General features: G+C 40.0%; 2 protein-coding genes across 4 annotated transcripts in view; one reads left to right on the forward strand and one right to left on the reverse strand.

Annotated features, from left to right (window-relative positions):
• LOC122769410 (aminopeptidase O (putative)) overlaps nt 1-11,833 on the forward strand; it is a 73,657-nt gene extending 61,824 nt beyond the window's left edge. Inside the window, exons 16-18 of one of the 2 annotated variants that reach the window (XM_044025927.1) lie at nt 4,425-4,511; nt 4,632-4,785; nt 11,326-11,833. In XM_044025927.1, coding sequence (XP_043881862.1) covers nt 4,425-4,511; nt 4,632-4,772 — 228 coding nt within the window. In that variant the 3' untranslated portion in view covers nt 4,773-4,785; nt 11,326-11,833. The remainder of the gene's footprint in view (nt 1-4,424; nt 4,512-4,631; nt 4,786-11,325) is intronic. The other variant, XM_044025928.1, reaches the window with a different exon arrangement.
• fancc (FA complementation group C) overlaps nt 4,378-27,006 on the reverse strand; it is a 34,484-nt gene continuing 11,855 nt past the window's right edge. Inside the window, exons 5-16 of one of the 2 annotated variants that reach the window (XM_044025929.1) lie at nt 25,995-26,102; nt 25,849-25,913; nt 25,392-25,556; nt 24,736-24,892; nt 20,738-20,793; nt 20,089-20,188; nt 18,786-18,861; nt 17,243-17,351; nt 15,171-15,348; nt 13,860-14,072; nt 12,924-13,129; nt 4,378-4,766 (exon numbers count right to left, since the gene is read on the reverse strand). In XM_044025929.1, coding sequence (XP_043881864.1) covers nt 12,929-13,129; nt 13,860-14,072; nt 15,171-15,348; nt 17,243-17,351; nt 18,786-18,861; nt 20,089-20,188; nt 20,738-20,793; nt 24,736-24,892; nt 25,392-25,556; nt 25,849-25,913; nt 25,995-26,102 — 1,428 coding nt within the window. In that variant the 3' untranslated portion in view covers nt 4,378-4,766; nt 12,924-12,928. Of the gene's footprint in view, nt 4,767-6,426; nt 6,637-12,923; nt 13,130-13,859; nt 14,073-15,170; nt 15,349-17,242; nt 17,352-18,785; nt 18,862-20,088; nt 20,189-20,737; nt 20,794-24,735; nt 24,893-25,391; nt 25,557-25,848; nt 25,914-25,994; nt 26,103-27,006 lie in introns of those variants that run through there. The other variant, XM_044025930.1, reaches the window with a different exon arrangement.

Genomic DNA, 27,006 nt, shown 5'->3' on the forward strand with positions numbered 1-27,006 from the left:
ACTGTTTACTTTGAACATCGCACTCACACAGTTCACCATAAGACTTGAACTCATAACCTTTGACATACAAGTCTTATTCTTCCAGCACGAGCTATTCTTACTGACCTGAAGAACAACATGTTGCTGGTATTTTTAAATTCTTATGTTGGTCTGAAGTTCTAAAGTTGGAGAAAGTTCAGTTGATTGCAAGAGTTGAACTCACAACCTCAGACATCAAAGACACCTTCTGATGGTGTGAGCCATTCATGCTGATGATGATTCTCTGACTTACTTAGTGTATTTAACTTTCTCGTCCTGGTCAGAATTTTGAAAACAGTCACTTGGGGGTTATCATAAGACTTGAACTGACAACCTCAGACATACAAGTCTTGTTCTTCCAGCAGAAGCTATTCTTCCTTTGCTGCAGAACAAAACGTTGCTAGTATTTTTAACTTAACTTTTAACTTATTTTGGTCTGAAGTTTGAAAGTAGTGCAGAAATTCAGTTGACAGTAAGAGACCATGAAGTTGTGTTGTTGAAGTCCTCAAGGTGTCAGACTCACTTCCTCATGGTTCTTCAAGTCAGTAAGTTTTAGGATCTTGTCTTTTTTTGTTGGGGGGTGGGGGCTGGGCTGTGCTCCCCCGGCCTCCCACAAAGATAACAGAAGGGGGTTATACCATTTTATTTTGTATTTTTCCTCAAAACAATCCTAAATAAGCCATAAAAAAAATAGGTAAACAGGTGAAAACTATGGACTAGTCAAAGTGGCAACATTCAATCAATAAATACACCATTAAATAATGACTTCATTAAATGAATTTGGTATTTGAATGAATGACACATTTAATAAGACTTGTATGTATTTAATTCCAATGTGAATGAATGTGAGACACATTTGAGTCATTATTTAATGGTGTATTTAGTGATTGAATGTCGCAACGTTCAAGTCCTTTGAATGTTATACATTGAATACAGTGAAGTAACATTCAAAAAATACTTTTGGAAAGTTGCTATGTACATTTCCAGGAAGTGAACAGTAATCACACGAAAGTCTGAATCCGACATATACACTATGCAATTACAACAACACCTTCTTGAAAATATGGTAACAACCTAACCTTACCAGCATGATGTTGTTGATTAGAATTTTAAAAAGTGGTAGCAGTTGTGTGTTCATGCGTGTGGGTCAGGACTGGTGGTGTGGGAGGGTGAAGGAGTGGTGTGGGAGGCTGCCGTAATAAATGAAGGAATGTCACTGTGTAATTGCATGTGTTGTCAGGGAAAGGGGGCCCACTGAGAGGAAACGGGGTAAAGACGGGGTAAAGAGAGGTGCACCAGGCAGCTGCTCTGCCCCAGGGCTCTCCCCAGGAATGTAACCCAGCACATGGAACAGCTGCTGGGGCTTCTCAGGCCAAAAGGGCAGGGATGGCACCAGAGGGCGGGCACACGGGCACACACACACACACACACACACACACTGCACGTGGTGGTGAAGAGATCCAGCTAACTTAGACCTGTTAGTTACTCATGTTAATAGTACATTTAGGATGTACAGTAAGAGGAAGTGGAAATCCTGTGTTGGACAAATTAAAACGACTGTGTGTTAATTTTCGGAGGCTGCAGAGTAAATGTGAGGATTTAAAGATGCCATGACCGCACTCTCTCACGTGTGAACGTCGCTTCACTCTGCAGAGACTGAGAGGCGGAGTCTAAAGGGGCCCGTCCACACGGAAACGGGTGTAGGTGAACACGCATAATTGGCATTTCGTCCACACGGAAATGGCATTTTGGGTAACTGTATTTTTCACAGTAACGTGTCCCAGAGTCCCTTGCGTTTTCATGTAGACAGCGAATACGCTACTTTAGGAAACCGGCGATGTAATTAGTCCCACCTCTCTCTTTTGCGCTGGCATTCACTGTCTCTGGATTCGTCATCGTACTCTCGTGTCCAAAGATTATCCGTCAGTTGTGGCCAACTACTGTCGGTGAAAAGTAACTAAAAACAGCCTGAAAAGACGCTGGATATCATGAGAACACATCCTGTCCTCAGTGACTTCAGACACGGGGGGGAGAATAAAAAAATAAAAAAACAAGTGTTGAAGATTAACAGTGAAATTGAATCATAAAATAAAGGGGGGAGAGAGCAAAACCTATTTTCACAGACTCTATTTTTTACTTGAATGAACAGACGAGTGATTGTTCTTTGACTCTGTGTCTGTGTGGTCATGGTGTCTCTCTCTCTGTCTCTCTGTGTGTGTGTCTACAGTCAGACTCTCCTGCCCTACAGTTAGGTGAAGCTCACTCGTGTGGCAAAGTTCCTTCTCGGAAAGTAGTTAAAATGATGCTAGAAGGTCGTGACTCAACACTGTAGTTTGGTCTGTCTTTAAAAAACGGCAAAGGTTAAAGATTGTTTACTTTTTTGTTCCAGTTCCGTGTAGATGTGGCCTAAAGTGTGCGCTTCAAGTCAAGTCAATTGCATTTTATTTATATAGTCAAACATCACAAATGCTTCACCACGGAGACCCTCTATCCTTAGACCCTCACGCCACAAAAACCCTTGTACAGGGACAAAAAATAAGAGCAACAGAGGAGGGATCATGTTAGAGCTGAAACAATTACTCGATTACTAAATTCATCGTCAACTATTTTGATAATCGGTTTGAAGCTTTATTCATGATTAAAAGAAGATTTCTGATTGTTTTAGCTCCTTTATTGTAAATATGTTCTTGTTTCTTTGCTTCAGATAACAAAGAAATCATTAAAAACTGAAACATTTCGGTTTGTGAGCAAAACGATTCTGAAAATAATGGTTAGTTGCAGTTCCAGATCATGTGCAGATGTGCAGTAGGTGTCACATGTGCAGAAACAAGACGCTTCTCACAACTTGTGACGGACACACGCTGAAATTTTAGGAACTGAACATGAACCCAGAAAGTGAGCTGTCAGAGAGAGGAAATCCTCCCCCTGACTTTGGCTCAGTGTAAAAGCAAATTAAAAATGTAAAACCTGCAATGACATTCTGTGAGCGTTTCTCAGTTGTCACGCTGCGTACACAGTTTGAGGGCAGCACAACACTTCTGACACAAAGCAGAAAAAGAAAGAAAAAGAGTGGTCATACGTTGACAGAGCACAAAAGATCCATTTGGCTCCTTTGTCAAAAGCTCAAAATAAATCTCTGTACAAGAGCTGTAGAAATGCCCAAAGCTGAAAAGGAATGAATCACCGAGAAATCCCACGCTTGGATGTTGTACTCTCCAAAGTTAAGACTAGTTTATTGTCCTGAGCGTGGAGGAGATAGTTATGGAGGAGATTGAAACACCCACAAAAAACAGCCAAGGGAAACTGTCAGGCTTAAAAGTAGTGACAGTGCTTTAAAAGATTTTTCATCCGGAATTTTTTTTTTTATCGTTCTTCGGTCTCTTTTATCATCCTCTCTCCGTCTCCTCCACAAGACTACAGCCCATAAACGCGTCTGCGCAGGTGTGCGCTCAAAGCAGATGATGAACGATGATGGCTGCGGGAGGGACAGAGCTGGTCTCTGATCTCTCCTGTAACCGCGGCAACAGAGCTCCCATTGATCCTCTGTGAGAAAGGCCAGGCATTAGATTTCATGCGCACAAACAATACACATGCACACACACACAGAATTAAGTCACACTTTTATAACTTGACCTTTACATTAATTCCTCTGTAAAGAAACGCTGTCATCTGTTATTTCTGTAAATTCTGGATGAACCCATTCGCTGTCGGTGGAACTTCCAGCTTTGTCAGATGAGCTGTTTGTCTTTTGTTAGTCGTGCTGAGGCAGAGCCATGTTTGAGTTTGTGGCCTGAAGCACAGAAGGAAAAAAAAGAATTTAAGAAAGAAACAAAGATATAAATGCCTTTGTTTTATGTGTAAATATTTTGCTTTTTCAATTATACTCCAGTTAAAGTAAAAAAAAGTAGCTTCTTTACTTTTTTAACAAGGTTGTGGTTCTTTCTTGTGTCGACACACATTTTACATGAATTGTTTTTAAATGAAGGCAGATCTTTAAGTGCTGACAAAATAAAATATGTAAACACAGTCAATATGGGTCAAAGGTCACAAATGGATGTGAAAACAAAACTTTTTTAAACAAAACTTTAAAAAATACAAGTACACAAAAAGACCTATCTAAGTATTTCATTACTTTCCACCTCTGGTATTAATAGTGTGTAGTAATTTAACCCTGTAATATCTTTTATTATTGACTCTGTTAAAATGTGATTATATGCAGTTTGGTAAAGGTTTCATGTCTTCACTTCCGTTAGTTTGTTTTTAATTGTCTCCTTAATGATTGTTGTCCTCTCTATGACTATGTGCTAGTCTTTAATAAGAGGTTTTTGATAAGAGGGTAAAAAAAAAAAAAGAGATTCATTAGATGTGTTTCTTTGATTTTATTAATTCTTTTTTTTGTCCTTCAGGTGAGACATCGCTGGTGTGAACTTGTGGTCAAACATGGGTATGGTCAGGCTTATGGGGACGTGGAACACTTCCTGGTTCATGACCAAGTAAATACACACTTTTTCCCCCCTCCGTTTTACACGATGAAAACTACACCCGTCACATGCTGTTTCACAAAAAAAACAGAAGAAATAAAAGTACATGGTTGTCGTGTGTGTGCGTTCCAGGCCATGGGTGTGTATCTGTACGGTGAGCTGATGGTTCACGAGGATCCCGGGCAGCAGGCTCTGGCTCGTCGCTGCCTCTCGTTGGTCCAGGAGGAAATGGACCAATCGGCACGCCGGGTTGTGACGGAGATGATCCTGTAACAATCGAGGTGACGTGAGTGTCAGCCGTCGTGTCCTTGATTCGTTTCCTTTGTTAAACATTATATGGAGAGAAGTGACGCCAGCGGGTCTGTCTACAGAAAATGTGCGTTTAACCCTTTAACACCTAAGCCTCAAAATGTCCGCCTGGACTTCTCTGCTTATTTCTATCCAGAAAATGACCTGTGAGTAAGTGTCCTTGCCCATCTTTCAATATCTGGTTTTTACATAAAGAAAAACTGCAGTTGAAATTTGAACAGTATAAATCATATTTATTACTTTAATAAACACGTTTGAATGTTTAAAGGGTTAAAGATTCAAATTCAGGGTTTTCACTTGCTATATATGCCTTTGATTTGATCCTTTAGAGACAACTTATCAAATGATACCGAGGTAGTTATTGTCATTTTGCAGCTGTTGTAAGGAAGTTTTTTTTTCATTTACAAAGTCAATATTTATAGCTCATAATCCTACCCTTTCATCTAAAATGGCTCCTGTAAAAGGAAAGTTTGCGGTGGATTGATCCTGATTCCATCTGCCGCCGCAGACAGTCCACACTCCAGTCCACTTGGCTACCTATACTGCACATTCCTCCCTGATCCCACTGAGTTTGTGTGTGTGTGCGTGTGCGTGTGTGTGGGTGTGTTTGTAGACTCAGAATGGGGCCTTTTCCGCGGTTTCACAGCAGCGCCGTCAGGATGTGTTTGTCAGAGAAGGAATTCAGGAATGTGTTCCTCAAACAAACGAAAGAAAAAGAGACAGAGAACGGGTCAGCAAGCATTTTCTGGTTGTGTGTGTGTGAGGATGGGGGGGCTCAGGACAGACTCTGCTCCATGTGGGGTGATTTTTTTTACACCCATGACCTTGAAATTCCTCCCGTGTGTGTTTGCATGACCACGACTGTCAACCGGCGGGCTTTTGGGTGAACAGTGGTGGTGGGGGGTTTATTGGTTTCAGACTAAATGGAAGGAAGAGATAAATTTATGGCTTCGAGACAGAATGACAGAGAGGGGAGGAAGAGAGAGAGCGGAAGGGAGGACTGGAGTGAAGACAGGTCTCTTTGAAGCTGCTGATCTTTTCATAACAAAGCTGGAATATCTGACACTACACTTTAAGAAATGTGAACAGTCAATTATATAAATCTTGGCTCAAAAATGTGCATATAGTGAGACAAGTAACCTGACTGTTCTTAAAAGGCTGTCAAACATAGTAGTAGTAGTAGTAGTTTGTCCAATTTGATCTTAAAATTGACTTAAAACCTTCTTCATTTGTTGTTTATTTTAGATATTTCTGTAAAGTAAAACATCTAATCTTCATATTTCTCTTGTCCAACTGACCCGAAAGCCACAAAGAGCAAAACGGTCAGTGATGAAATAGTGACTAATCACAAACTGAAATGAATGTATAAAGAGAGTCACCTGACTTAACTTGTGAAAGCTGTGTTATCATCTCACGCGTTCGCACATTTCAGCGAGTATGAGGTCAGACGAGGCGTCTGTGAGCTTGGTCGGCGTCGAGCGGCTGAACACTTCACCAAAACAGATCAACCTGAGTGACTTACAGCGCTAAATCCTTTTTTAGGCCGCGACCAAGTCACTACAAGACAGCCTTTTATCGCAAACACACACACAGACAGAAAGAAAGAGACAGACAGACAGACTGACAGAGAGCTTTATGCGTTTGCACAGGATGTTAAAGGCTTTCTCGACAAGTGCTCAGCATCTGGCTCAGTCCTGATAAATCGCTCTCTCACACTCACACACACACACACACACAGACGTAGCGCCTATCTGTCTGTGGCTGCAGATCTCATGTCATCATTCTTCACCTCCTCTCTTCTCCTCCCCATGGAGCTACACCACAAGTACTGGAAAGAAAGAAATGGAACAGCACAAGGAGAAAAGAAAAGGAAGAAACAAAGCATTTAGAGATGAATGCGCTAACTTTTACTGCTGCTTCCCTTTGGACTGAACCAAACAAGCCTCTGTAAACATCAATGGATCATGGTGGTCAGCTGAGCTCAGGTCCAAATCTCTCTCCAATTAAAATGATGGATGAACAGATCTGCTCGCTGCTATTGCATATTACACTGTGGGGAGATGGATTTATGTTTAGTGCTCGGTGTGTGTTCCCCTGTTGTTCTTTCTTAAGTTGAGCAGTTCCTCTTTTACCCCCCCAACAATACACAGACCACAATACGGTGGGGGCGCACAGTGGAAACGGCTGACGGAGAAGGTTTTAATTGAAAACAACATGTCTCTGAAGGCGCGCTCCCTGCTCAGTTTTCAAACCTAAAAAGCACAATCTTTTAAAAGGAGAAGGGTGGTCTCTCCCCATCCTTTCTTATTCCCCTCCCCGCGCACTCTCTCGTTCTTTTCTTCCCCTGGTACATGCCTCTGGAATCCCTCTTGATCCGCTTAATGAGGGGCATATCGCTGGGTTAGCCAAGCGTGGCGAATGGGAGAGGAGGAGAGGGGCAACCAAGGAAATACTGTGTGAAAGTGGGAACGAGGACCCACAGGTCCAGTCTTTCGTGACTGTGCTCTGATGACAGACGTGGGGGAAAATAGAGAAGGAGAAATCGCCAGAGAAAGTTAGATTTTTCACTTTGGAGTGGGGGGCAAATTAGTGGTGGACTAGACCTGGATTTGAGGATGTTCGTAGAGAGAGAAAGAGAGGGGGAAAGAAAAGACGGAAGATCTTGTTCTTTCATGTCTGGGTTGTGAGGGTTCCTGGCGTGCTGATTTGTGACTTATGATAAAATCACATTGCCAGGGATTACCACACAGCCCTGACCCAGCCAGCTGCTATGGCAACCACAACTCCTTCTACACACACACACACACACACACACACACACACACACACACACACACACACACACACACACACACACACACACACACACACACACACACACTCACACTCATCGTCATCCCCTAAAAAAATAAAAATAAAGAAGACATGATTATCTAAGTGATTGTGTTTGAGGGGGTGATGATTTGCAAGTGCGGAGAAAAGAAAGGATGATGAGGGAGCCAGAGGATCTTGATGTGTGTGTGTGCGTGTGTGTGTGTGCGTGCGTGTGTGTACGCGCATCACTCGGTCAGACAGGCAGTTTTGTATCCTCTCTCCACGCAGGCACAGAGCTTAGCTGATTGGTGAACAGTGATTGATTTCCTCTTTGTTCACAGTGGCTAAGTTCTGCACCTGAGGAGAGCATGACCCAGACAAGCAGACAAAGGAAGACAATGAATCGGTGTGAAAGAAGCAGAACAATGTTCTTACAGTAGTGTGTATGTGTGTGTGTACATGTCTGCAGTAGGCCGTGAGGACACATTTGGACTGAAACCTATCTCTGTGAGGACACTGTGACCTTATGAGGACATTTTTGCTGCTCCACAATTCTTTAAAGGGCATTTTGATTGGTTTTAGGTTTGGAATTGGGTTTGGGTCAGAGTTGGATTGAGGCATTTCGGTGTGATGCTTGAGGAAAGGTGCTAGGAAATGCATGATGTCTATGAGTGTGTGTGTGTGTGTGTGTGTGTGTGTGTACAGTTGAGCCTTATTTTCCCACTTTAACTATCTAATGTGTGCTTGTACACTTCAATCACAGAACTCCTCCACCTTTGTTTTCTCACTCCTTACTTGATTGTCCTGCATCCCCTTTCACCTTCCACTCCTTCCTCTTTTCTCATTTAACTCTCCTGCTTTCTTTTCTCCTCCTCCGTTGTTTTTGCTTTAACCTCAGCACTGAAAAGCTTGACTGACTCTCTGACACAAACAGAATTTAACACATGAGCCTCCTTAAAGTCCCTGTAAAGTGATAAAAACATCACTTCTGATTTTGTCACCCCACAGGAAATGTCTTACCAAATACGAGTGATTAAAAAAAAAACTTGCTAAGGGTTTAAAAAATGTGGTTTTAAATCATGTAATCATTCGGCTTCATTCTCTGCTCTGAGGCTGTGGCAAGGGACACTCTACCTTCACTGTCCTGTCCAATAAAGCCAAAAAAATCACTTATAGAGCCCAGAAGACCTAACTGGATTCTTAGAGCCAAGATGGCCAGTTCTCCCTGTTCACAGTCTTTATGGTAAGCTAATTTTACCACCTGCGCATTTTAAACTTTAAATTTCTTGGCCGCTGATCAGTGCCGTCTGTGCGTCGCTGGCTGATATGTATTGATTTCCGATCTAATCTCAGCTTGAGGAAGCCAAGTTACAGAGATCCATTAAAGCAGACGGATTCACACTGTGCCACACTGAAGGAAAACAACAGCGAGGAAGCATCTCGCAACGATTTCTTCCATCAGCCTCACTTTATTTTTAAAATACTGTACTGAGTGATATACGTACGCTTCCGTCACTTTATGTCAGGCGAGGAAATATCCAGTAAAACACGCGCAGGTCAAAGAAAAACAATGCTTTGTTTCTAGTGTTAGTGTAGAGCAGTTTCCAGAATCATTCAGCATAAACTTTATCACAAAAACTATGACTTTGTTAATGAAGCACCATCTGTCAAAACAACAATGAAAAAAATCTCAGCCTTGTCTTACATAGCCAAAGAAATAAAACTGTGTTGGAACTGGTGTTCAACAACCGTAAGCACAGTGAAGTAATCCCTGCAAACTGGACTCATCAGCTAACGCCGCAGTGTCGTACAAAATAAGTCAAATGCGGTTGAGACTCGGCGCAGCATTGTACCGTTCCGGTCCGACTGTTCCCGAATCCAAACAGTGACAGATGGTTGAAAGTGGTATTTTAAAACCAGTCAGCCTTTTTTTGCCAATCAGATTACGAGGCCCGAGGAGGGACCGTAGCGCTGCATATTCACAACGACAAAATGGCGCCTAAACGAGGACAGATGTGTAAATTAGAAATGAGGCCCATGTGGAGCCTGCCATTTTTAGACCTATATTTAGGGCCTGTTAAAAGAGTAATGACCATCAAAGGGGCTGTGAAAAGAGGAATTGCGATCAGAGCCCAAATCTAAAAGGTGATTTATTACACTCTAATGGGAGGGAAATGGCGCTCTGCACATCAAAGTGCAAGGCAACATTGTATAAAGACACCAAAAATAAACGCGCTCAGCTCACACCGCCTCGTACTCTCTTCTCTTCCCACAAATCAAGCAGACCCAACAGTGTGAAGCCATTTCATTAGATTCCTTTTTAAAGTATAATATGTTTGCACTGTCCTCTGTTTAAACTAATGCGGCGTGTACAGTATGTGTGTGCATCTCCTCATATAAAGGAGGTGGAATGTGATTTTGATGGATTCATTTTTTTACCATCAGACCAAAATAGTCTCGGAACCCTTTCTTCGCGCCAACAGTGCATGAATCATTTTTAGATTACTCCACCGTGTCTGCCCCACCTCTCACAACCAAGTGTGATCCAATAACCGCAGCCGTTTAAATGGACCTGGAGTTTTGGTGTTTCTTATGGGTTTTGGCAGAGCCGAACGCTGCCTCACAGCCTTGCAGCCTGACCTGGCACTTCATTGCAGGCATAGGAAGAAAAAGAAAAGAAAAGAAAAGAAAAGGGAAAAAAAAAGGTGTTCATGGTTAACCAGAGCTTCATGAGCAGACGGGAAAAGACATTGGGGCTTGGCTTCCTGTGCCTACTGAGCTGATTATCAGTCCTACACAACCACTGGCTCAGTTCAGCAGGAACAGGAGTCCAGTCCACTCACCATCGAACCAACAACACTGGCACTCCTCCTCTCACGATACGTACAAATATCCAAATCTTTGTCCGGTCTAAAAATAAATGATGGTGATACCAGTCTGTGCATGATGAAGCATGTGATATATAGGATTTTTGGATTGTATTGGCCTTTACATTTTTATGTGTCCTATACATGATCCAGCGATTTGGACCCATATCGGACCGATACCGATTCCCATCCCTAGTTTTTACACATGGCATGTATTTTTTTGTGTTGGCACAGTATAGGAGTATTGAGTATTAGTTTGTTTGTTTTTTATTGATTGTGTCCTTTTTGTAGCAAAAAAAACTGCAGCCTTAAAATATTGTTGTTTTAACATTATAAAAAAAGTGTGAGAAAACTCAAATTATCAAGGGATTTACATATTTTGGGACAAACATGTGCTGCTGTTATTATCTCACGAACAAAACACAATTTGCCAATTATCGATTGCCAAATATGATACTATTTAATTAATTATTGTGATGATTTTACTTTGGGTTTTGAGCTGTTTTGGTACACTCACATTTTATAGATGAAAATTAATGAAGGAAAGACTTTGAGTTGCAGCCCTCTGTGTAAAGGTATTAATCTGCAGTACTGAAATGTTAAAGAAATATTTTTAGGTTTGCATTGTATTTGCAGAATGATGAATAGAATATGCGGCATTGTTACATTGTACAGCAGAGGGCACTAGTGTGTTTATTTTCTAAATTTTTAAATGTCCTGCTCATTTCTTTTCTTGTGTCACAACTCGTAATTAACTTTTCTAAAATCGAGGACAAACTGTAGACATTTGGCAGTTTTCTGTAATTCTCTAATCTGTCGGTATCTTCCTCTTTCAGGTTGCTGACTGGAGACGGTTGGGGACAAGAGGCAAATGGACACATAGGTCCAGGCGGGATGAAGAATCACTGAACAGCACAAGGCAGCCGTGCTCGTTCTCTAAAGCCAAGGCCAACTGGCGAGGTTTAAAAGAGCAGCAGTTGTGTTCATTCAAGTCTAACTAAATGATGTAAACCACCAGCGATACAAGCTGTGTAGTAAGATACAGTCTGGTGCCTTCTTTATAGCTGAAAAAAATGACACTGTGTGTGTGAGAGAGAGGGAGAGTGTTTAGTCTGAATCCATGAGCCGGTTCTTTAGAGTACGAGTGAGTGAAAATCCTTCCAGGTGAATGATGTTTTTATAGATAACAAATGACTTCATGTCATTCTGGCCAGGAACGACACTGGAAAATATATACAATGGACAATGCTCAGGGCATTTTTATATATATTCATGTTACTGATGGTTTTATAACTGTGCTGTGTTCACATGTGTTCCATGTTAAAATAAAATGGTTTCCATAAATCCATGACTTTTTTTTTTTAAGCTTAATTCACTAAATCCTTATAAATACATATAACAAGACTGATTTTATGTAGGCATACACTCACCAGCCACTTTATTAGGAACACAAAACACCTATTAAAGTAGCAGGAGTAGCATGTTGTGTGGTCCTCTGCTACTGTGTCCCATCTGCTTTGAGCACTGAAGCGTTGTATATTCAGAGATGGTCTTCTGAATCTCATGGTTATTTGAGTTGTTGCCTACATTTCATTTCCAACTGTGTAATATCTGAGTAGATCAGTAGTTTCCAAAATACTCAGACCAGCCCATCTGGCACCATCTACCTATGCCACATTCAAAGTCACCTTTCTTCAACTTGGTGCTATGTAATTACATATTTCTTTCATATTTCTTTACAAACAAGCTCAGACAGGTGTTCTTGTTGTAATATTTAAATTAATAAAAATTTATGGGACAGAACTACATCTGTAAACCCTATTCAGATGATTTTAGACAACAAGGTTTATTGGAGACCATTGACCTGCGAGGTGATTCAGTCTACGATCTTACTATAACATTTACACAAATTAACAAAAAAAGAACAAATGGAAGCTTATTTACGATATACAATATTAATGCTGTAAAATCCCTTAAATAGTCATTTAACTGTAACTACAATTATGAATCTAAAACCAACTACAGAGAGTTTTCTTCAGACCTAAATATCTCACATTCAGCATGTGTAGCCTAAAGGACTTCTTTTGTGAGACAGTTATATGGTACGAGTGGGAGGACGTTGAACCGCTGATGTTTCTTTGCAGTGCGATCTGTCACTCCTAAAATGTCCTTGTGGGCCTTGGAGTTGTGCTGTTTATGTGTGTGTTTATAATTGAAGCCCCTCTGCATAATCTGTCCTTGCTGTGAGGTGTTTTGACATATTCCTGTCACTGTCCCGAGCACATCCACACAAAAGTGCTTGCAATTTGTCATTCGGCAAAATGTGTCCTGAAAAAACCCTGTGCCGAGGAGGAACTCACTGCTGTGTGTGGTTCTTTGTATTAATGTGTGTGTGTGTGTGTGTGTGTGTGTGTGAGTGAATAAGCGCTCTCACCTCCTTTACAGTGTGTGTGCGTCTGGTTCACAGCAGGGCTCCATGGACCATGCTGCATTCATATGTGTCAGAGTGTTCTGCAGTGCCTTGATCCTGACATGAACTCTGTTAGTGTTGCTCGATGAGCAGCTTCCTGCGTTTAGTCTGAGCTCCAGTGAGCTGAGAACATACGCCGCCTCTTTAAGCAGACCAGACCGATCCACCACCTGGTCACAACAACACAAATGCGCATACACACACACACACAAAAAAAAGATATTGCTTGACAGGGCCAAACCTCTTCAGAGCAACACAAGGAATTGGAAGACTGATTAGTTGCCCATTTAGCAACTAAAGAGCTGATGTGCATGGAATAAAAGATTCTGCATTAAAAGAAAGTGGCCAGACCCACAATTACCACCTAAAATTAAAGTGTCTTGTATAATATCTAATATTCTCCACTGCCAGCAAACTGCAAACCATAGACTGCATGAGAAAATTGTGAAGGACATTGTCTTCCAAAGTGAAGCTGTAAGCCACCAGGGGGCGACTCTGCTCGTAACCAAAAGAACTTGACTTGAATGGAAGTCTATGGGAAAATGAGCCCACTTCTCATTGATTTACAACATCAGTAAACATTTTCCTGAGGAGTTTATGGTCTCAATTGCTAATTTCAGGTCTTCTCCAAAAGCACATGATGTCCATATAAATCATTTTCCCATTTAGAGGAAAATAGACAATACAGTGGACACCAGTGTGGCTGACAGCTGGTGTTGTCCAACAGGAGCATAATTGCAGATTGCAGATGGCAAAAACTTTCATGGCACCAGTCAATTTGCAGTTCAGGAGGCTTCATAACAGGACATTTTTGTATACAGTCCATTAGTATAACACAGTCATCCACACTGTGATTACATTTACATTACAGAAATATTTACTGTGCATCACTTTTCTCACCGTCTGTAAAATGTGTGTTGACTCGCTCAGTGGCTGCTGGGAAAAAACGGCAACGTTGACGAGGAGGCTGAGGATGGATAGAGGAGACGCTGATGGCTGCTTAGGTTGTGGTGACAGCAGAGTGACCAATGGCTGCAGGAGGTCGACAGAGGGTGGATGAGCAGAGGTTGAGAGAAGAGAGCGGAGGTGGTTCCACGCCTCTTTGGTACGCACCTGGAAAATAGCAAACAAGATACACTGAAAGTCAGCTGATGTTTATTTATAGTCCACGCTGGAATCAAGAAGCATTGCCATAAGTATCCTTCCTGCACATGAACAAAAATCAATACGTTAGTATTTCACAAATGATGAACAAAGACAACCTGTGTGAGTTGAACCTAAGGTCGTAATTGGAGAGATGGCGGTGAATAAAGTGAGTCTCCCAGGGTTATGAGAGGAGGCGGACAAACAGGAGACAGAGAGATGAAACTCAGGCCAACTGGCCAGACACTCACTGAGAAATCAATACTACATCACCCTTCTCACCCGGCTCCTCTCTCTCATCTGTATCTCTCCCTCTGCTCGCCACTGTCTCAACTGTCTCCCTCTCAGATAGGGGTCATCCATAATTTATTCTTTAATGTGTTTCTCTCTTTGTTTTTGTTCTGTGGCTTTCAGCGACAGCAGACCAGCTGAGAGAGCATCCACGTTGTTGTGAGTTATGATATTGTCTCGTCTACAAAAGGGTACAAACAACTTTACGCAGTCAAATTAAAACGATTGTATGAACATGAATCCAGTGTTATTCTTCATGACTTAGCAGCAATGCTGATGCAGATTTACAAGAGTTTCCTAACCCTTTGGTGTCTGTAGCCATGCTAACAGATCAGCAAGGCTGTTTATATTATACAGTAACATCAGCATGTTGACAATGTTACTACACAGCAGGTGCCATATCTATGCTAAGATTTGCTAATTAGCTCTAAAACAGGTACAACAAAGTATAATGTACATACAGTGGAGGGGAAACTTGTGTTCACAACATGGGAATTTCTGAACACAACAATCTGAAAACCAGCTTTACATGCGGGTAACATTAATATACATCAATTGTTGGGAAATTACGAACTCTGCAAGTCTATAATTATAATATATTAACTTAAGATCCACTGAAAAATTACGAATGATGAATAAAGGAGCAGAAACGTCACGATGTAACTACAAAGTTGTGAATGCGAGAGTAGGGAGGCGGAGACAAATCGAGTCCTCTTGTAAATGAGACGTATGAAGGTGCCAAATAAATAAATATAATGTTTCAACAGCAAATCTTACCAGCTGTACAGCTCTTTGGTGCCCCCTGTTGGTTGGGTGGTAGTAGAAGGTGAGCAGCCACAGAAGCGGGCCACAGTTCTCAAGTCCTTTTGTCCCCAGTAGCTGAACAGCCACTTGCACCCAGTGGCCACACTGAACCAGCAGGAACCAGGACTCAAACACTTTATGGTGCCCCCTACTGGAAAGGACAAGAAATCACGCTAAGCAATCGAGGTAACGTGTAACAATCAGTGATAGAAAATGGTGAGACAAAGGGAGGACTCGTCCGCTCATCCTCTATTTGGTCTTTGTATGCCAGAAAGAATGTAAAGACTATTTCATTTTCCCACTCCGGCCATTTCTTTTTCTTTGTTGGTTTGTGTAGGTGGAGCCATTTTTCTTTGTTTTTCTAGTAAGCATTAGATTCAAAATGCTTGTCTATTTAGGCTGCAATAAAAAAAATTGTGGCACAAGATGGCAACCTCCATAAAGCAAAGTCCCTGCCTAAAGTACACATAAAAGAGGATTGTTACTAGGGTATAAAAAACAAACACCCTTTATTTTAAAGGTGATTATACACCTTTACAAACATATTAATGGGTAATGTGTTTGGTTTCTGCCAACAAAACCTCCTAAATGTTACACACTAGATCTCAAACACATGACTCAACATGGCTTGACAAATTACATCAGATAACATAACTACACAATCTCATGCTCTGTGGACTAGAATTCTGAAGGAGTGAATGATTTCATCAGTTCTATTAAGGTTACAAAAATCTGCTCCTGACCTTTGGAAACTAATCACAACGTCTAGCTGCGGTGTGTCTGGTTTCACCTCAACTTTAGTGGCCTTCATGGAGGTTCATGTGGTCAAAGTAACATAAACTTCCTCAATCACATCTTAGCCAACCAAATCCACAGATGCAGTGATGACAAACTGTGGCTGAAAAGGTGAACTGTGTGGTAATTCTGTTTGCAATTGCCTTTTACAAACAACATTACAGTGGGACGTCCCAAGTATATGGGGCTACAAGTGCTATAAAAAGGTTTTAATAAACCGAGGAGATTTGGGTGGTCTGACTTCGTTTGTAAATAGCCTGGCTCTCTACCAATCCCAACCCTCAGTTTTTCCAAGGTAAAGTGTAACGTGCAACCCTCTCCTTCTCCAGTTTGCTGCCCAAAAATACAGTTGTTAAGTCGAACGGATAATTGTCAGCCCAATAAATTACACTTAATTTGCTGTCTATTACCATGAGCTATTTAAAAATTGCCCTAAAAGGATTATTATATTGCTAAATGCGAATGTGAGATGAACTTGAGATTTGAAAAAGAAAGAAGATGTGAATCGGAGCTACACAGCTGCAACAGCGAGGCTAAAACTTAGAAGAGCGTAAACAAGAATCTCTCTCAAATTTCCTTAATACCCTCATTAGAGCTCTCCTCCTCATCTCCCCCCTTTCCCATTGGCTCCCAAATACAAGCAGCAGTGGCCCTCTGCAGGCTCTGGCAGCTGCATCTTCACTTACGGCAACACAACGTACTACTTTCCCACCGCTGGCTTGGATCATTGTTTTGGGAATATTTCACAGTGCTCCAGAAAAGGAGTGGTAGTGAGGATAATGGGCCCTGTAAAAAAAAACCACAGCTGGTGGGTATCAAGTCAGCTGTCGCCATCTCTAGGACATCAACTACATTCTGCTTTTTCTCCACATCCCATGTCCGCTTTTTCTCCTAATCTGTCAAACCAAGGCTGCTCACTCGCTGCTTTGTCTCTTTCATTCAATTCATTTTTCCTCCGTCCACTTGGGCCCTGCTTCTTCTTCTTCTTCTTCTTCTTCTTCATTCATTCCCTTTCTCACTCTTTCCAACACTTGATTTCAACACAGCTCTCCCATTCCCAAGCTAACAGCCTTTAATGAGCACTTGGAGGAGCCATGCAGTGCACCAGGACCTCTCTGCTGTGATGCAGGAGGAAAAACTCTGACTAACCACCCCCTCAACAGCAGCTAATGGAAATAAGAATTCACTAGGGTGATGGAAGTAGACACACATTAACACATTCTTTCTCTACGAGCCTCTGTGTCTCTAACCTGGTGCTATTGCTGCCGTTTTCGTCTCCCTCCTCTTCTTCCTCAGTCAGTCTCTGTAATGAGCTGCTGAGCCAGTTCAGGTGATGTTGCCAAGCCTCCTGAGGGATCTCTGTAAGACGAGATTCAGAAACACAGAAATAATGATTACTACTGACGAGAATCTGCATATTTATTTACAGTTAAACACAGGTTAGACAGCAACATTATTGCCACTCTTGTGTCCCACAACAGGATTATAAAGACCTTTGAACCAAGAATTAGGCTCGCCACTAATCTCTTCTTAACATTTGCACAAGAGTCTATATTTTCTTAATTCATTAATTATTTACTCAACATAACAGTACAGAATAACCACAACAGATACCCATAGTCTGTCTGATGATTCTTCTTTTTAAACGTAAAATACTTCACACTAAATAAAGTTAAGTTACTGTCGTCTACTTTCCAAATAACAGACGTGAGTATTTCTTCTGCAGAGCTGGATGAACTTCTTTAAGTTCTTTCTTGTTATTATTTTTTTTTTTTAAAACCTGCTTTAAAGGGCAAGTCTGGTATTGTGATGCGTTACATTGTTCTGTCATGAATAACATTTTGCACTAAATTCCAAGAAACTCACAAACAGACTGACAAATATTTCAGACACTTGGTATCTTAAATCCACATCTTGCTCTCTGACGGTTTGAACAATGCAATGCTTTGCAATACATTTTAGATGGTACATAAATCATGATAAAACTTCAACTCTTCTACTTTTTACATACACACACACACACACACACACGGTAATAATTAACTCAGACTTCTGGCTTGTTTACAGTGTGTCCCTAAATGGCTCCAGTCTGGGCACATACAGATAAGCACTGCTCCACTGTGCCCCTGCACTTACATACATTGTACGCCTACATGATTGACCTGTTCACCTACCGTAATATCAAATACGTAAAAACACATAATAATAATAATGATAATAATAATAGTAAAATGTACTAATCATTTGGTTATTTTATCCACCCTGCCATATTTAAACCTACATTCAACTGCCAAATAAGCCTCTTTTTTTCCTAACAAATAAAAAAAAAAACAAGGAAGTGGGTGTGGATGGGATGGAGGTGGTAGAGCTGTCACAGTTAGGAAATTAAATATTAATCAACCAATGCCAATTATTACAAAATTAATCAGACTACCTCTAATTAGTGTGTTTGTGTGAGATAATCAATGGCTTCAGTTATTAAATAAGTTATTAAACTTTCTTATGGAGTTGAAATAAGAAATGACACTTAAATCATTATGAGAATATGTAACCTTCACTTCCGTTCAACATCGTGTCACTTTGAAGCAGACATAAAACATTGATTTGATTTCAATAATAGCTCACTATTATTGATTATTAAGAACACTGGAGTCCATTCACTCTACAGCAGGAGAACTATGTATGCATGGTTAAAGGGTACCTGAGTGCACCTTTATACAATACATGGTTTTGTTCATTGTATGAGGGTAAATTATCTAAAAAAAAACAGCAAGAGCGTATCTGCACACTGACCTGATGGCAGGGTCAACAGAGGAATCAACAGACTCCGAGGAGTCTGTGGGAAGAAAACCTTCAAAGGTACACGCATCTGGAACAACAGAAAGCACTTTTTGTAAAAGATAAATCTCATTTGCCTTGAACTCATACATCACTGTGCTCTGACAGCCTGAAAAATGACATTTTGAATGGGAGGCTGTGTAACGGTGAAACAGTAGGTGCTAATGTGTAATGTAGCGTGTAATAGGTGGCGTTAAGTGCAGTGTGACTACAGCCATTTAAAAGCCGAGTCTACTGTAAATGCACTGTAGCACTGCCATCTAGTGGTAAATAGAGGTGAAAAAGAGTTCAACTCTACTCACAAAATAGTGCAGTAAGTAATAAATATATCAAACCTATGAAGAAACATTGCTCTTTTTCTTGCCTTTTGACAGTTAAGGCTGACAAGTGAATGGAAAAGAATACAAAGTAGGACGACAACAAAACAACACATTTATATAAAGTATATCTTGGAGAGTCTGTGTGGGTGTTTTCTCTATACAATTATTACATACAAATTGATTTGCATTCATTGTTTATTAGGCAAGTTTATTGTGAGTGTGTGAGTGTGTGTGTGTGTTTTCCTGCAGAAGGATAGAAGGATGCTGTTCACCCCCCTGTGTGATCACCTAAGCCTGCTGCATAAATGTAACAATTCATCGATTTCTAGAGAATATGATGATTAGTTTCACTCGTCATAAACTTTGCTGTATTATCAAAATTGTATTGGTTGGTGAAGTTGGTGTAACTCTATCTTCTGTGGCGCTGAGTGCTTAAAAGGAATAGCTTTCAAATCCTTAAACATTATGTCAGTATAACCATTAAAGCAGCAGTATAAAAAAGAATCACTTGGCTCATCCTATATGGCATGGAAGTGTAGACTAATGTGTCGTGTACCTACTGATAAAGAAATCAGCTGCACCTGAAGAGTAAATAAACTGTGACAGGAAAACATATAGGACCTCCAACAAATTAATATTGCAATTAGATTTTGTACACCTTCTTTTTGCAAGAACATCTAAAAGGTTGTTTAATCTGCTGTCTTTGCAAATAAAAACTTAGTATACAAATTAAAAAATTCTGATAACTGAATATTTGCAAAAACATAAACGTTTACCTTTTCCCCACCTCAATTTGAATCATGGGAAAATTGGAAATTCTGACAGCCATTATTCACAATGATCATGTATTGGTTTTTTTTTAACAAATAATGAATCAGCAATAGGTAGATTAATTAATAGTCATCATCTACAGCCCAAAATAAACTATAATGACCTACCTGAGGCTGTAGTAGTGCCTGTTCCTTTAGGAAACAGCAGGTAAAGGTTTGTATAAGAGACTTAACACACTCGTTTCCCTCAGCATGTATAAGGGTGGACCTGTCAGACACACACAAAAACACATATGTGTCAAAATAATGTACTACACACCACAACAGCAACATATGCAAAACAACAACTGAGAAGTGCACATTGAAGTGAAGCAGCATATACAGTGCTTAAAAAATGTATTAGACCACCTGTCTCCAGAAAACATAAATATTCTAGAAATCTTTCAAAAACTTAAAATGTTATTGTTATTTATTTGGCAAATAACAAAACTGAATTCACCTATAGCTCATTGGGCTTAACCAAGAAATAATCATGTGCTTCACACATTTTTTCAATACATTTGAAAACACATGGATAACAATAATAATTATATTTTAGCATTAAAAATATCATTTCATTAAAGCGCTTCTACATACTGGTGTACTAACAATTACAGAAAGATAAAAAAAATATATTTTGATCATTACCAATGCTGTTGATTTAAAGCAGCTGTGGCTTTGGGTAGTGGTCTAATAAACCTTTTAAGCATTGTATATACTTTGAACAAAAACCCAAAACTGTCACAGCAATCTCAGAATAAAACACACAAGCACTCACCTGAAGATGTCATTTACAACCAAAAATATTGAGTAATGCTGAGCACAGGCTTTAGGCTGAAACACAGAAAAACACAAATCTATAAAATCTATAAAATCACTAACATCCAGCACCAAACAAACAAAGTGCAGAAAAAAACACAAGATGAGAAAGAAATGTACTAACAAAAGAGACCACTAGATGTCACTGTTGCATCGTCTCAACATGCTTCAGTTTGTTCATGTTCTCAATGAGTTAGCCACTCTGTCAGGCCCACACAGACTGATTCTCTCATCATCTCCTAATGTACACTCTTCATGTGTTTTGAATTTGACACATTCTTAAATACCCAAGTGTAAACATTTAACAGCTGTACAGCTCATATCTGCCTCCCTCTCATTTTCTTTTTTTATTTCCTCTACTCCCTAATTAATCTTCCCCGAACCCCTCCACACTGAAAGGAAAAGAACGTCAAATCAGACATTAACAAACCTGTCGTGTTGCTGATTTAAAAGCTGCCACTGATGTGCCTGGTTAAAAGTGGTAACTGGTATACAGTATTGCAATGGTATGATACTAGTATATATAAGCCACACCCTGGTTTTTATAAGAGTCTCTTTCTATTGAGTCCAGGCACACATGTTACTGCACAACTGACTGTGTGCCAGTGCTCCAGACCAATTACAGTCACAGTAAGAACAAACAACCCCACCCAGTGTTTATACGGTGTCATTACAATGTCCCAACAAACAAAGCAAAATGCTTTCATTCTGTTTTGATATATACGTTTCTTTTTTGTCCATTCGGGCAAAAACATTTAATTAACTAAAGAAAACTGGTCTTAACTGTGCAGGTATGGGTGCCAAACTCTTCGCATACCATTCGTGTGCATTACAGTACGTCAGCGTGCATCTGGTTACACACCAGCACGCAAGCATGTGTGTAAACTGTCATGATTCCCCCTTGTGAAAACATGTGGGGATTTTTTAGCATCCTCCTCCATACCTTACCACTAACACTTCAAGGAGGGTCAATTACAGCATACAACAAACATCCTGTTTTTGGCAGTCAAGCCCAGGAAGTGAGTATTTATTGTTATTGGGCCCAAGTCTCTCACTGGATCACATGGGGGGCGGGACGGGCCAAAACAAGAAATGTGAGCCTAATTTCACATTTCCCATTTTTGATTGCAGTTAAACTAAGTGAGTGAAAGGGAGGTGAGGAGAGGAAGAAGCCCGTCTGCACACGCACACCCCTGCTTCCCCCCCTCTTTAACTAACACACTGTAACACAGATTCGACTCCACAGACACTCACATGAAACACACATCTAACACCCAAAAAGAACCTGAAGGTTAAATGAGACTTTTACAAATGCCGCCTACCCTTTTTACAACTGATACAGTTAACCAGCTGTAATATCATTAACAAAACCATGGCGGGTGAAGTGTGTGGAAGGGTTTACATGTACTGTATGCATGCATGTGATGTGAGGTCAATCAAAGATGAACAAGAAGGTAAACAACGGTATTGTAGAGAGATACAGACGTTTTGGCAGATTATAGGGCAGGAAATTAATAAGATTCTGTCTACTAATAGTAATAATAACCCTTTATACCTGCTACTCGGTATATCTGACATGTCCATCACTGACAAATTTAGAAGAAAACTTTTTCAGACACTTGCTTTCTGTGCTAGAAAGAGCATTCTTTTGAATTGGATCACAGATAAAGTTCCGTCTAAGACTCAGTGGCAAAGGGTTGTATTTGAATATGTTGTGTTGGACTTTTTGACATGTAAACTTCACAGTAATGATGATGCTTTTCGTAAAACATGGGAACCCTTTTTGTCGCATTTTGGTTTGAATATTTCCACTATTCTCACAAGAGGGTTTGTATCATAGCTCTGAATGCTCTACCTCAAAAGGGACACTTTTATTTCTGTATTCCTTTTATTTTACTTATTTGTTTTGAATGTTTTCTCCTTTGTATAAGATGTGACCCCTGAATCTTCTGCCTGTATGAATTTGAACTTGGATTTGAATATGTAAGTGAGCCAAATGTTTGTTTGTTTGACTGTTTTGTTTAGTGTTCTTGTCTTACCTGTTGAAAAACTAATAAATAAAATAAATATTAAATAAAATAAATAATAAAAAAAAAGAAGGTAAACAACAAGAAGGTAAACAACTCAAGTTAAAGTTCTCAGCCATAAACTTAACCAGTTCCTTAGAAATGAGTTTCTGACTGATTAGAACCAGGTTTTAGTCTCCAAAGGTTCATGCCAGAAAAGGTAAAGAGGTAACAAATACAAGCTCACAGGAGGATTAATCTTAGCCACACAGAAGTATTTACAAACTCAATAGGTTGGAAGAGCAATTAACAGTCACGTACTATAGTGTTCCAAATGCGATCCATCTTAAATTTTTACTGACATTACAAAAATTAGACCGTACACATTGCCTCACTGTTATAAACACAGCTCAAGTGGACCATCACTCTGGGAAAACAGGAGCAACACAACTGACAAACCCAAGTTCACATGAAGCAAATCAGCCAGTCAATTCTTCTCTCCCACTCAGGTTTTTGTGACATTTATAGCTACCAAAGGTAATGCAATCAGCAACTTAGGTAAACAGGATGCCATTTATAACCATACACAAAATTTGCTTTATTGCTGGGCAAAGACATTTGGCAAAAACAATTGGAAGACATGGACATACCCTGGAAACACATCTAAAGGTATCTATTTTCAGAGTTTAGTCCAGGTTTTGTTGAATAGTCTGTAATCTGCAATACATTCAGTTATTTTATTGTTATGCTCCATTAAGTGGGTCCTCTAAATTGTTCCAACATGTTCCAAGTTCGGGATAAAAAGCTGAACCCATTTCACTGCTGTTTTCCAACTGCACTGTCATGACAACAATCTACTCTTTTAATGTTAAATATCCTGACTTATGATCTGGCCATGATCTTAAGTTATATGAAGCGAGGAGCACGGGCTACAGTGACAGAGGGTTCAGTGCTTCCGCCACACAGTGAAGTCTGTGTTGCACAAGCCAAATGATGTGGGAAGTGGTTTGGAGCTAGCCAAATGATGTGAGATTCATGCAGAGCAAAGCCAATTGGTGTGAGTTAGCCAGGCAAAAACAGTCAATAAAGAACTGTACATATGAAAACAGTCCATTCTCAGAGCAAGATGAGCGTGACTTATATTGTAACAGTTTGGTTTTACAGCTTACAAAACTGTTCAAATTAGAGCTGAACACATAAGGAGTGCACAGTGATCTCTGCGCATTGGTAATGCAGGGCAGATGAGTCAAACTATGTACATAACAAACCCATTTACCAGCAGCAATATATCGCCAATTTATCAGCAGTCTGAAATGCTGCCAAATCATTCGGCAGTAAAATTGCACATAACGTCACAGTACAAAGACACAACATTCTACACATTTCGCTGCATCTGAGATCGTGAAGATAAAATGAGGCCTCAGCAGTTACACAGATGACATGTGAGGTATTTACAGACACTTCAGATGCACTCTCCTTATCACAAGTTCAGCTCTCCATATGGAACACATCCATTCCATCCCACAATACATTTCTGAGGTGCTACCAAAATACTTATTCATGGAGGTCATTAGCCAAGGGTGACATAAAATGCCATCATCGGCTTTACCCACTATTGCCTCTGGGTCAATCTCCCTATGAAACATTGAAAAGAGAAATATTCTGCACTTCTGTTTAGCCAGTTTATTGACTTTTAATTTTATAGTGTATTTGACTCTAATGGATCTCTTTCTGCACCTTCTCCTGCCGAAGCTCTCCCCGTAAAGCACAAAAGCACCAGGGGGACCAAACAAGATAAAAAAGACAATTCCCATGATCCCACGCTGGTTCATGGCATCATCAAACAAGGTGTTTTGTTGTTGTTTTGAATGAAAGATCCCCCTAATGACAGAAATGACATACTGTGCGTTTAAAGATGAAAGTTTCCACAGTAATTATTCCGACTACCTACCAGTAGTGACTGTGATACCCGCTGCTCCAGCTTGTGTTGTGTTGACCCTGTGTTGGTAAGAACAGACTGCAGCAGACTAAGCACCGCCTCTTCCAGGCTGGACAGACTGTGGCACCACAAAGAGACGACTGCCTGCTCTTCCAATAACAAACCATGGCTGGAAAAGAACAGTAGTGATGCATTTATGTGACATCAAATGATTTCATATCTTATATCATTGGAGATAGTCCATCCATACACTTGATTATACATCACATGTTTGGTGACAGCTTTGTAGAAAATAAAACAGGTCATTGTAAGTCCCTCCCCTCACTTTACTATTCTTTGTATAATGAAGAAACAATAACAGTGAGCAGTAAATGAGATATCCATTTGAAGCATCATTTGAAAGCTGTACAGTAACATCTGTAAAATGCAATGCATTGTGGGCTTATTAGCAAAAGGTAGTACAATGCCAATAAAAGGGATTGTTTTTGTTCCATTACATTCAGAGTTTTAAATGAAACTTGTTGATGATAGCCTAATCACAAACATCCACAACATCATTGATGGATTGTAAATAAACTGCAATGTAAGATACTATAACTGAAACATTACTTCAGACAATTATGCTTTTCAACGCGACTCTACTCTTGTGTCTTTCTATGTTCCCCTACCTTGAGTAGGCAGAGGTCAGGGCATCCAGGAAATTTTCACTGAGAGCTGCTTTGACACAAGTCCCTGGCTGCTGCAGCAGTACACCAATGAGAGGAGCCGCCTCTGGACATGTAACCAGAGGGACACATGCCTCTGATGTAGCAAGAATGCTGTCACATGAACACCTGTACAGAGATGTTCAGGTGATGTTGAATAATATATAGCAAATTATTATCAAAGATGCGAAAGATTGGAAATAGAAAGTTAACAATATCTTGGGTGGAAAATCTATATGTTTTCTTGACAAAGACAAAATATTTATCGCTTAGGACTTTCAGAAAATGTGATGTTCTTTTAGTCACAATTTCATAGACCAGACAGTTAATTAAAATTCTTTGAAAAGGTACAATATAAATACATTAATATGTGAAGAAACTAATTAGCAGAATATCAATTATGAACATAATCATGCCGTACCTATGATTTATGTCACCCAGAGTGCTGCAGCTCTTTCCAACCTTTTCCTGCAGCAATGCCACCATCTAAAAAAGTTGAAATGCAAATATGCATTATGTCAACACAATTATATACAATGCAGATCAACAACAATAAACAGAGAATACCTTTCTCAGGACTTTGAGATGATACTCTTTAGACGGTACACCCAAATGCTTCATCAACGCCTGTGCCACAGCATCATCTTCTTCTGTGGCAAGTTGACGTAACACATTCTGTGAGTGGGTGAGAAACACATCATGCAGTAAATTATTAACATTTAATGTGCATATCTGTATGAGGAAACAAGATTTAATACAATCTGCCTAGACCCCCAGATCAGTAACATCAAAGCTAATTAGTTACTGGAATACAGGATGACGCGGATGGCGTCATATCATTTGAACCGCATGAGTGGTGAAAAGGCATTCCAGTAAATGAGAATGTATGGACAGCATATGAGCAAGTTCAGAATAAACATTCTTTGTTATGGACAGCCTTGGTGTTTTACAAGCATTTTTCAGAAGGGGCCTCATCATACACTGATAAAACCAGACATATAAACTCAGCTATTCTCATCTGTGAAAAGGGCTCATCATAATGAAGGAACACACCTAAACTCACTCTGTCAGTTAAAATGTTACAAACTTGTGCTTGGATAATGTTCAAAAAAAGGGAAAGATTCAAAAGAATCTTTTCTTAAATAAATAAAGATATTTAATGACACAAGGAGGATTTTAGACATCTTGATCTAACGATTAATACAGTGCACATTTGACAAGAATTTTCTTAACTGGTTTTCACTCCAAAAAAAAAATAACAAAAGCCTAGAAGTTTAAATTTGAGATTGATTTAAACCTAAACAATCATCTCTACTTCACCATGATAAGTTGATTTACTGATACAAGTTGGAAAGTGTGATCCAACATAAACAGCCAGGGCCTCACATCTTCAGCACACATCTGTTTTTACAACTTAGATGAACCAAAAGCAGAAGAGCATCATCTCCACAAAGAAAAAAAAAGGACAAATCACTGTAAAACTGCAGATAAAACAGAATCTGTGATCAAGATGAGGAGAGAACGAGATTGAGGGAGGCATAGTGTAGAAAACAAGGTCGCAAAACAGTGAGGGTTATGA

Source organism: Solea senegalensis, linkage group LG5 (genome assembly GCF_019176455.1).
Source record: "Solea senegalensis isolate Sse05_10M linkage group LG5, IFAPA_SoseM_1, whole genome shotgun sequence".
NCBI classification, from domain to species: domain Eukaryota; kingdom Metazoa; phylum Chordata; class Actinopteri; order Pleuronectiformes; family Soleidae; genus Solea; species Solea senegalensis.